Source organism: Vigna umbellata, chromosome 4 (assembly GCF_029865625.1).
Source record: "Vigna umbellata cultivar VRB3 chromosome 4, Vumbellata_1.0, whole genome shotgun sequence".
Lineage (NCBI taxonomy): Eukaryota > Viridiplantae > Streptophyta > Magnoliopsida > Fabales > Fabaceae > Vigna > Vigna umbellata.
In genome coordinates this window covers 18,151,740-18,163,864 of record NC_142168.1, presented here as the reverse complement: position 1 = coordinate 18,163,864, position 12,125 = coordinate 18,151,740, and the positions used below count along the sequence as shown (strand labels likewise).

At 31.2% G+C, this 12,125-nt stretch overlaps 2 protein-coding genes across 2 annotated transcripts; one reads left to right on the top strand and one right to left on the bottom strand.

The window, feature by feature from the left end:
- The first annotated feature begins 2,925 nt into the window (after positions 1-2,925).
- LOC148199409 (ubiquitin-like-specific protease 1) lies at positions 2,926-4,045 on the top strand. Its single transcript, XM_088113166.1, has 5 exons — positions 2,926-3,011; positions 3,104-3,214; positions 3,314-3,395; positions 3,772-3,870; positions 3,950-4,045. Exons 1-5 carry the CDS (start codon positions 2,926-2,928, stop codon positions 4,043-4,045), a joined length of 474 nt encoding a protein of 157 aa, XP_087969292.1.
- An 869-nt stretch (positions 4,046-4,914) lies between these two features.
- LOC148199408 (receptor-like protein EIX2) lies at positions 4,915-8,719 on the bottom strand. The gene is made up of 2 exons (XM_088111560.1): positions 5,807-8,719; positions 4,915-5,369 (listed from the first exon to the last, which is right to left on the bottom strand). Exon 1 carries the CDS (start codon positions 8,522-8,524, stop codon positions 5,810-5,812), a length of 2,715 nt encoding a protein of 904 aa, XP_087967686.1. The 5' UTR covers positions 8,525-8,719; the 3' UTR covers positions 4,915-5,369; positions 5,807-5,809.
- Between the last annotated feature and the right edge of the window lie 3,406 nt (positions 8,720-12,125).

Sequence of the window (12,125 nt, the reverse complement as noted above, 5' to 3'; positions counted from 1 at the left end):
CGGACGTTCGTCCTCTCCCCAACGAACGCTCGCTATCCTCAATATTGTCCCCAACGGACGTTCGTCCTCTCCCCAACGAACGCTCGCTATCCTTAGTATTGTCCCCAACGTCCGTTCAGTCTCTCCAATTTCTTTTGTTTATTTATTTTTCTTTATTGTCTTATTTTATTTTGTTCTATTTATTTATTTTAAACATTCACTTATCCTAAAATATATATTTAATAATACAATATTGATAGTTTAAATAAAAAGAATTTACAAGAAAAGTTTTAAAGGTTTAAAGCGCACGTGTGACCGCTCGCGTCGTCCTTGTGCTAAAAACCTTTTCTTCTTTTCTTAAATAAAATTTCAAAAATACGTTTTAAAAGGTTTAAGCACACGTGTGACCGCTCGCGTCGTCCTTGTGCTAAAAACCTCTTCTTCTTCCTTAAATAAATTTACAAAATTATGTTTTAAAGGTTTAAGCACACGTGTGACCGCTCGCGTCGTCCTTGTGTTAAAAACCTTTTTTCTTCTTCCTTAAATAAATTTACATAAAAAATACGTTTTGAAGGTTAAGTACACGTGTGACCGCTCGCGTCGTCCTTGTGCTAAAAACCTTTTTCTTCTTTTCTTAAATAAAATTTCAAAAATACGTTTAAAGGTTGAACACTCGTGTGATCGTTCGCATCGTCCTAGTGTTCAATACTTTTCTCTCTTATTTACGTAATATTAAACGAGGGTATGAGTGCTCGTGCGATCGTCCGCATCAGCCTAGCACTCAATACTCTCAAGTTTTTCTAAATAAGTAAATAATGGTATGTGTGCTCGTGCGATCGTCCGCATCAGCCTAGCACTCAATACCCTTAAGTTTTCCTAAATAAGTAGATAGCGGTATGAGTGCTCGTGTGATCGTTCGCATCGGCCTAGTGCTTAATATCGTTATCTCTCTTTTCAAAAATAATTAAAAATATTTAAATATCATTTTAAAGGTATGAGTACTCGTGCGACCGTTCGCGTCGGCCTAGTACTCATTACCTTCTTTTTCTCGAAAATATTAAAAACATAAAAAACTCCAAAAATTAAAAACATCTGCTTTTTTCAAACAAACAAACAATCTTTTAACTAGAACTACGTAACCCTGATTTCTCATTTTGAATGAGAATACGTAGGAGCAAGGTCAATCCTTGTCGGGCCCAAAAAACTAAAAAAAATATATTTTGTTTATTTATAATTTTATTTTAGGGGATAGTTAAACATTTTGAAAACCACATCATATTCGCGCATTTAGTTAAAGGTACTGCCTTAGGGCAGGCGTTGTAGGGTGCTAACACCTTCCCTACACGTAACCGACTCCCGAACCCAGAATATGGTTTTCGTGGACCGTGCTTTATCATTTTGAGGTTTTTCCATAGTTTTCCATAATAAACTATGGTGGCGACTCCAAATCTCTTTTTTAAACCCGTTTCTTATTTGGATCGTCGTCCCGTCGCGATTCCGGTTGCGACAGAGTGTTAGGAAGAGGGAATGTCAATGTAACAGAGGGGAGAAGGGTAGTTGCAGAGAAAGGTTGAGAGAAAACGGAACAAATCATGTAAGTAAAACAAATAAGGTACCAAAAATTCAAAATAAACAATGAAATGGAATTGAAAGAAAATTTTCAAGCTTACATATAGCTGGAAAAAGCGAATTCCAGGTTCTGTTGAAGCCACCTCTTCAACACTTGAAGTGGCCCACGAGGACAAAGTCTGAAACAACAATATGTTACTCATCAAGAAAGAATATATAGAGCTCAATGGACATGCATTGATAAACAACGAATAATTTTATAAGCATACAATCTTTTGAAATTGATTAGGGTGTTTTTGAGTGAAATGTTTGGCATGAAGTACCAAAGGTATGATGTACAATGGAAAAAATAACAGATTCTCAGAAAATCCACCAATTGAATTGAATCATTCATATCAGAAAGGGATTTTTCTCACTAGTGATTGTAAATTTCTTTATGCAAAGCAATTTGTCCTGAATAGATGGTGATTAATCAAGTGAACAACTCCTGTGAATAAACATATAAGAAAAGTACCATGATTGTTCCAGCTGCAGAGGCAGCTCTTGCTGTGGCATATTCTCCTGCATAAGAAAAAAATCTATATCATCCAACATAAATCCAGCTCTAGTTAGTTCATTTACCTGTGCTTGCAAAGGGTTTTAGAATTATTTTGAAGTGGATGAGCTTTCGGAGGTGAGTATTATTTTGAACCAAATCTCATCAACAAAGTGAGGTGGTTCTCAGCCACAAACGCCTTGTGTGTTTCACAGCTCTCTTTCTTTCTCCATTATCATTTCCATCTCTAAATTCGAAAAAGAAAAATAACCCAAAAATACTCAGAAAAACTGTTTATTTGATCCTATCTCATATACCTTTCAACTCATGGAAACAGAAGAATAATATTTTGTCACTTACTATTCTATCTCTCTGTTCTCCACAAACTTAAAAGGCTTAACATGAGCTCAAAGCCATGGTAGAGAGTCTTATTTCCTCCTTATTATATACTATTATTCTCTGAGGATGTGAATTATATTTGGAAAAGTAAAGGTGAGACTTTTCCAATATATGTATAATAAAACATAAAACGGTTGCTGAAAGGTATTTTGGAGTGAGTAAAACATATTTGGACTAGATAATCATAAAGAAATTGTTAATGCAGAAATTATTGGAGAAGTTACTAACTATGCATGGCTAGGTGCAACTACAATTTCTATATATATCGGGTAAAACATATACTACAGTTTATCATTAACTTCATTATTAGATTGACACCTTATCATATTGCTAATACATTCTTATATTTTTCTTTTATAAGGTACCTATATCAAAACTTTGTTAAGCCAAATGATAAGGCGTTCTTTTTTTTATCACCCCAAATCACAACACATGAGCTACCAATGAAAGACAGAATGCAAAAAATAGTTACTCTTTTTCTTGATAATGGGGTGATTGATAAGTTTGTTCTTGCACCTATTAATATCGGGTAATACTTTACTTTACAACTTTATCAACAATGTATTATTTTCAAAGTTAGATGTACGAATTCTAATTTTGTTGATTCATTTCAAATTGTAGCCAACATTGGGTTTTGCTAGGAATCAATCTTAAACTGGAGATAATTCATTATCTTGACCCAGTAGCGGTAGACATTAATATGAGGCAAGATTTGAAGAAATTGTTTGACATGTAAGAATATATGTGTTGTATACTTTTACTTGACATATTCGTATACTTTTAGTTGTATTGTTGTTACTTATACATGCTTTAATTTTATTTATTCACTAGGGTTATACAAACCTATCGAGCTCAAACAGGAAACATGGTTTCAAAATCTAAGTCAAACAATATCAAGTGGACAACAATTAAGGTACATTACTCTAGTATGTTTTGTGTAGTATAGTCTTGATTGTGATAATTAAATTGTTGAATGACCTCATGTGACCTTTTAATTCACATTATGGCTGCTTGTATTGTACTGGTTAGGTGAATAACTTGTATTCTTGAATTATTGAAGACTTATTTCCTTGTTGCATAGTAATGGTTAGTTAAATAACATGTATTATTGTGAAACTGGTTGGAGGAGTATATGGTTGTTATGAAAGCATAACCTTTTATTAATAGTTTAAACTTGTATATGGTATATAGTTATTTGTTATTTGCACTGAACATGTTTGGAGTATACTACAGTTTTGAATCCTTTTATGTTCAAATTATAAAAATGCTTTTTAATTTTGAAATTCTAGTGCCCAAGACAACCCAACGGCAATGATTGTGGGTATTACGTGTGCCAATATATGAAGGAAATTATTACATATTGTGAAGGAGGAACAATTCCAACTGATGTAAGTTATCTTTATCGTCATAATTAATTTGTAGTAATATTTAATTAACTAATTCTATATTATTTTCTCTTTCTTGCAGTATTTTTCTAGTTGCAGATGTCAACAATATCATGAAAGTCAAATCATTGAAGTTAGAGAAAATTGGTGTATACATGTAATTAGTACATGCTTATAGGTTATGTTAAGGTGATGTGTGATATGATATATATGTTATGACACGTAATAGACGACTTAACGATTAACTTTTGAAATATTAGTGTACCAATAATTTGTATTCATATTAATGAACATTCTTTTTCAGACATTTGTCATATTTTTCTCACTATTTTATATTTTTTTTGTATATAATACTATAATAGAACTAATATTTTATATTTTATTCTAAAATTTATTATTTTTTTGAAAAAAAATTTGAACCAATAGATAGCGCTTCTTTAAAGAAGCACTATCTATTGGCAGCCACCAATAGATAGCGCTTCTTTAACCAAGCGCTATCTATTGGTGACTAATAATAGATAGCGCTTCTTTAAACAAGCGCTATCTATTGTTGCTGAGAATAGATAGCGCTTTTTCTAGAAGCGCTATCTATTAATAGATAGCGCACGCATAGATAGCGCTTAAAAAGCGCTATCTATGATAAAAATAAGCGCTATCTATGTACTTTTTTGTAATAGTGAAATTCTGAGAAAAAATATTAATTATAGTAAAGCATATTTTATCTTGACAAATAAACTATATGTAAATTTTATAATCATAATTTATCTTTAGTCCACTACGTTTATAAGAATGTGCAATCTACTCTAATATTTAATCAAAGTTTTTATAGATATATAGGTCACCGTTTTTGTAATAGAATAAACATGTAAGAATTTCTTTATAATTTATTTATTATTGAGACAATTTTTTAATAAATTCAAAACATATTCTTGTGATATTTGCACATTTGAAAAAATCTATCATATGCCGGGTGCTTGGATTAGCTTGTATTGACAATAGTTATTGTCTGCTAATTTTCCAATCCATCGTTAGAAAATTAGCCACAAATAGTGACATAATTAGGAATAATAAAATTATTTCAAGAAAATCATAAGATTTTGTATTAGTTCATCATTATACTAAAGGGAAAAAAAATGAAACAAGTCCTGCGAAAAACTGTATGCATATGATTTTGATAAATAAAATAAAAAACAACTTTTATCATTGCAGAAATTTAGAAAGCTGCTCCAAAACTTAAGTACGCTGAGCAGAGAAAGATAGCGCTAAGCGATGTGTCCATGAGAGATGAAAGATAAACAAATTCCAGTGAGCGAGTTATGAAGCTCTCAGCACATTAAAAGCCCTCCAATAGGAGAAATATGTAATTAAGCTTCATCAAACATTCATTTTTCGAATCATTACTTTGAAATACAACTTCTCACTACCAACTTCAACGCTTCAAATGTTACACTCCCAATAATCCATCATGCTTTCATCTCAGAACGAAGTCTCGAAACTCTATACTGCAAATTTTGAGCTAAAATTCATGAGAGACATTGGTAATGGATAGGAGAATTCAATTAAAAACCCAAATTTTCAAAACAGAGGATACTATATATAATTTCTTTACAGCAACAAAAACAAAAATAATTTCTTGTAGAAGGAACTAACTACCAAGACATGAATAGGAGAATAGGATATAATCAATCTTCAATAAAATTGATGAAAATCAATGAGAGACACATACATTAATGGAAGTACTTTTGGAGCTACTGTAAGCTAAGATAAGGAATTAAATAATTAAGTTCTAACCATTAAATTCATCCCAAGCCAATATTTTCATTCGTTCAGAGACAGGCATTCTCCCTTTCAATAGTCAAACTAGTTATTGATTTTCGTAACTGAAGCAGAGAAGAAAATATTACGAAATTCAACGAAAGACCTTATTATAATTATATACCTGCTAGTCTTTCAGCCATCTTTGGCACTTTACTATGTTCAATGCAACCATTAAAAGTAAATAGTCTATAAGTCTGTTCAAGAACCTCAGATAAGCAATTCTCCATGGTTGCCAAAGTAGTAATGAACCTAATAGGCCCCAAAAGCCTGTGAAGAATCCTATCCCCAAACTCACGTATAATGCTCCATACAAAACTGATTTATCATCTTCATCGTCGACTTCTGCTCCTTTAGACTTTGTCACTGTCTCATCTCCAGGACAACTTTCTTCAAGCGGTTTCCCACAAAGATCAACATTTCCTTCAAAACTAAAGGCATCAAAGGTTTGCAACTGTCTTCCCCATGGAATTCTTCCACTGAGATGGTTGTTTGATAAGTCTAACATGGCAAGACGATCAATATTGGAAAGAGTGGGAGGAATTTTTCCAGACAAATGATTTCTTGATAGGTCAAGGGAGTCTAGTGACCTTAAATTCCCAATCTCCGAAGGAATTTCTCTATTCAAATTGTTTCTTGATAAATTCAAAGAAACTAAACCGTGCATGTATGTAATTTCTTTTGGTATTTCACCTGTTAAATTGTTACATGAGAAATCAATGCTATGAAGAATCAATTCGGGACGTATGAAAATTCGATCCACACCTTTCCACATCCATATTACTTGAAGCGCATAAGAACCACCAGTGTAAACACTATAATTTTCATAATAAGTAGTATTGTACCAATGAATACGACTCTCAGTTTCAGTTCTGTCGATGCTTTCCTCAGACAATGCTTTAAACTTGTTTAAGCAAGTTGGAATGCCTTCTGAAAACTTATTCCTGGAAAGATCCAACAATTGAATACGCTTCAAGTAACATAGATGAAAGGGAAGATTTCCAGAAAAGTAATTCCCTCGCATGATCAAGATTATCAATTGTTGCATGCTTTCTCCAACCCATGATGGTATTCGACCAGATAGCATATTCTCACTCACATCCAGCATAATTAAATTGTTACAATTCTTCAAAGAGGAAGGCAATTCACCCATTAAACTATTGTTTCGTAAAACCAAAGCTTCCAATTCCACAAGGGTTCCCATGGAGATAGGAATCTTCCCTGACAATTGATTGTTGCTTAAATCAAGAAACAACAATCGGTGTACATGTTTCCAACAATCTGGGAGTTGTCCCTTTAATTGATTATCTGATAAATCTAAAGTGGCCAAGTTTGTAGCGGTGACGTTTCCACATAAGACTGAAAATAAATCTGAAAATTTATTTGCAGAGAGTAACAACTCGGAAGCTTGTAGCAAAAAAAATGGAACTTTTCCCTCAAATTTATTTGAATTGAAATTTATATATGGTCTGAAAGGAAGCTTCAATTTCATATTAGGAATTGAACCGATGAGATTATTGTGAGACATATTCAAAGTGTACAGAATTTGCAACTTGGTCCAAAACGAGTCTGGTACAAAATCATTCAGCCAATTATCAGATATATCTAGTAGCAACAAGAAATTTTGGGACTGGAGCCAACTAGGAAACCTTGGACCTAGTTTGCAAGACGCAAGACGCAAATAACTTAATTGAAAAGGAGGAATCCAACCAGAGACAAATTTTAGAGACAATGAATTGTGTGACAAGTCTAAGTAATATAATTTGGAAAAATTAGAAAGATGAGATTCAGAGACATCACCCTCCAAAGCATTCCCCTCCAACGATAAAATCTCCAACTCAGATAACATTTTGATGCTATTGGGTATCTTGCCAGTAATTCGGTTATAAGATAAGTTCAATTCGCGAAAGATATGTACGTTGCACAATGAAGAATTTTGAGTAAAGCTTGGAAATTTTCCATTGAACCTGTTTTCTGAGAGGTCTAAGCTCTGTAATCTGCACATGATCCCAAAGAAAGACTGAACTTTGCCTTGGAGTTGGTTATTGGAGAGCGAAATATATTCAAGAAAGTTCATCGCTTTCCCAAATTCATCTGGAATGGGACCTTCCAAGAAATTATAATCAAGATATAGAGTGCGCAGATTGGTAGTGAAGTTAGAAAGCCAGTGAAATACAGAGCATGCTTTTAATAAGTTATTAGAGAGATCAAGGTATAAAAGAGAATGCAAAACATTCATTGTAGAAGTAGAAGAAACCACGAAACTTCTATCTATAAGACTACAGTTTACAAGAGAAAGCTGTTCAAGTTTGGAGCTATTATTCAAATGAGCTAGAAACATTGATGACTCAAGATTACTATAAGAGAGGTCGAGGATTTTAAGAGATTGAAAATTTAGACATAAAGAAGGTGACAGATCTTTATTATTGTGAGAAAGATAAAGCTCTTGAAGGTGAAGGCTAAAGTTAAACAAGAGTCGAAGTGTTGATGATGTCAAGATGTTAGAAGATAGATCTAGGATGTTAAGAGAACTGGAAAAGTTGACAGAATGAGAAAGGAACAAAGATTGAATATCATTATCTAAAAGATCACAATTTATTAGCCTCAATTCGCTCAAGTTTGGAATGAACTTACTAATACTTCGTAGCCAGTGGTGAGAGGAACTAAGACTATGCAATGAACTCAGCTCAAGAGTTGTTAAGGAATGGAGTGTAGACAGCCACTGGGCATCCTTAGCTTTTATATCGAAATTGCCAACTAGTCGAAGAGTATGCAAGAATGGAAGATTCCCTACGCGAAAAGGAAATGCACCATAAAGGGAATTTGAAGCATAGTTTGGCATTTTCCTTCTGATTGGAGGAGTGTTACTTCCAAGACTGAGAAATTGTAGATTTTTTAGATTCCCAATTTGACATGGGATTTTCCCGGAAAGATAAAATAATCCAAGATTGAGATAATGTAAGTGATTGAGATTCCCTAATTGAATAGGAATTTCTCCCCAATGATAATTATCCTCTAGATCCAGATAGCGTAACTGTGAGAGATTTCCAAGTGTTGAAGGAATCCTACCCTAAAAATAAGAATGGGAGAGATCGAGATATCTTAAGTTGGAGAAGGAGCCCATGAACTCTGGAATGTAACACAGTACAAAATAATTATGGCTGAGATCAAGATGTTGAATATAAGGCAAGTGAACGAATGAAGTGACATTGATTGCACCTCTTAAATATGGTGTATATGGGTAGTTTCCATGAAGATCAAGCAGATGTACATGACCAGTTTGGTGGTTGCATTGAATGCGTTTCCATTTGCAGCAGTCTGTATTATTGAGATGGTTGGTCCAAGTGGAGAGCATGCCAAAGTCATCTACGAGGCTTTGTTTAAAACTGAGAAGTGCTTTCCTCTCTGTCTCTGTGCACTTTGGTTCACCAATTTCACTTGAGTTGTTGAGTGTGAAATTAATTCCTGGGGTAAGCAATGAAAGCAGGAGAAGGATATAAAATGTTTTGAGAAAAGAAGCACTCATTATAGTTCTCTGATTCCAAATAATCTAATGAAAGAGCAGAGTAAACAGGAGTAGTATATTGCCAGAGACAAACTATGATTCAGTTCTTTTCTCTTTCCACCGGTGATGTTTAGAAAGCTCCTCGGCTTCATTTATATTCAAACATTGTAGGACAGGCTGAGTCTTCCTAAAGACCCGAAAGTCTCAAAAGTTAATTTCATAAAACTAAAAAAATAATAATAATAATAACAAACATAAATACAAAAAATTATTGCTATTTTGGCATACGATGTAGTCTGCTACTAAACTGTCTTTTGAAATACTTTAACGTAGTTTTTTTATATTAAATTAGAATTAGATTATAACCATTTCATACAATAAATATTTATATTTAGGTAATAAAAACTTGCAATAAACAAAAATTATATAAATTTTCATATAAACATTTTTTTTGAATATTACGATTAAATATAGGAATAAAGAATGTAAATTAAATTAGATGGTGATTTACAGAGACCATATAATGAGGAAGACAATAAAAGTATTATAGAGGATCATTAAATAAAATGGGTTTTTTAAATATATATATATATATATATATATATATATATATATATATATATATATATATATATATATATATACACACACTATATATATACTATTACAATTTTTTATCTTAATATATTTACATCATGAAAAGTATTTTAAATAATTATTTATTGGTGGATAAAAGAATATATTTATTTAAAACAACTAAGAATTAAACTAAACTCCGTTTAATTTAATTTTAAGAGTATATATTCATTCATCGAATTATATTATGCATGATAGGCAGCAACAAATATATAAAGCAAATAAAGTAGAAATCATAAGTAGTTATCAATGTTGACATGTGGACATGGATGTTCGTTGTTTTCTCATATTTTCTAACTTACTACTATTCAAGGTAGAAAAATTATGGAGATCATGAAAACTACACTTACTTGATGTGTATATTATTTCAAAATGCTTGGATTAGTTTGTATTGACTTAGAGAGTTATCATCTACTGATTTTCTAATTGATTGCTAAGAAAATTAACCACACATAATTAGGAACAATACAACTATTTCAAAAAATTCTAAAAACATCTTGTACTGGACTTCGACAAAATTTACTTAAATATATTAAATTATAGTTAATTGTACTATAATAAATATGTTTTTACCAAAAAAAAATTACTATTATCTCTAACACTAGTAAAAGAGTGTGCATTTAGTACAAGAGGAAGGGTGATTAGTTTTTATCGTAATTGTCTAATGCTTAAATTCGTGGAAGTACTTGTTTACACACAAAATTGGTTAAAAGAAACGCATTTCTCTATAATTTTGAAGAGATGTTAAAGAACTTGATAAAATTTGAGCAAGGAGTTTATATAATAAATTTATATATTTATTAATTTATATTTTAAGTTTTTTCAAAAATATGAAATATTTTATTTTATTTTTATAAAGATAATCTCTCAAGATGAGATGGAACCTTCAAATGCTATAAATTTGGATGATTGAAAGTACATAACCATATATGCAACTTGATTCTTACAATGGATTGCTAAAAATGATTAGAAATCCTGCTAAATATGGTTCAAATCTGTTTTAATTTTCTTGCTAAATGGATTGCTAAGTAAGGTATTGTCACATATATATTCTCCGACTCTGTTTTAATTTTCTTTTGAATGAAACAAAAAAAAATTCCAAACTAATGTCTAGTGTTCCTGAAATGGGTATTATTCTTATTGGGGTACAAACAAAGTCCCACATCGAATAAAAGAAGAATTGAACATGAGTTTATATACACATAGATATTCCATTAATAAGAGGTCTTTTGGAGTGGTACGAAGAGCATAGGTAATGGAAGGAGTAACACTTCAGATCCTGGTTACCTGCCAAAAGCATATCCGTGATTACCTGTTTTTAACAACACTACTTTTTGCCAATGAAGATAAGGTAAGGATTAACAGCAGAAACATTCAAGATGCAATGTTTGGCTCTCTTACTTACCAAAACAGAGCCTTAAGGAGAATTGTATTGAGCATAATTGCTGGTCTACTTAGATGATGCTGAATCTATATTTGATTTTGTAGCTAATAGGTGTGTTGGGTACACATGGTGTTAGGAGTTAGAAATACAGCAGAAAAGGAAGTGAAAGATATGATTTTTAAAACGTCAATNTTTAATTTAAATAATTCATTTAATTTAATAATTTTCAATTATATCATAATTTGTTTAATTAATAAGTATTGACGTTAAGTTATTATTAAATAATATATTGTTTATATCAAAAAGTAAAACCATCTCATATTATTAGTAATTTTTAAAATATGTTCAGTTCTGAACATATTTGTACAAATATTTGTAAATCTATACGTGTGTTTTCTTTTTATTTTAGATAAAAATTAATATTTAAATTTTACAATCTTGATATAAGTTTCTCAAAAATTAAATAATGTGATTTTTAAAAGAATATTTTTAATTGTTTTCTTTTTGAAATGGTTTAACTGATATATTATTATTTTGTATGGTGAAGAAAATATATTATTTTGTACAATTATTTTTGTAGAAAATTCATAATTGTAAAAAAAAGTTATGAGAATGATAATTCTTAAAATAAAACTTAAATATAGGAAAAAATATTTCCAAATCTTCTGGAATTATTAATATCATATGAAGATTTTATTAAAAATAGAAAAAGAAAAAATACATGAAATAGGACTACACTAAATTAAAAATAAAAATACATAATAGGCAAAAGAAAAATCACATGATGAAAAAGACGGAAAAAAGTAAACTGATATAATAATAGTAGAAAAGTTAAATGATCAAATTTCACTGGTCATATTTTTCTTTTATTTTTCTTTTATTAATCATATTAGTCAAATAGACTATTTTCATTTTCTC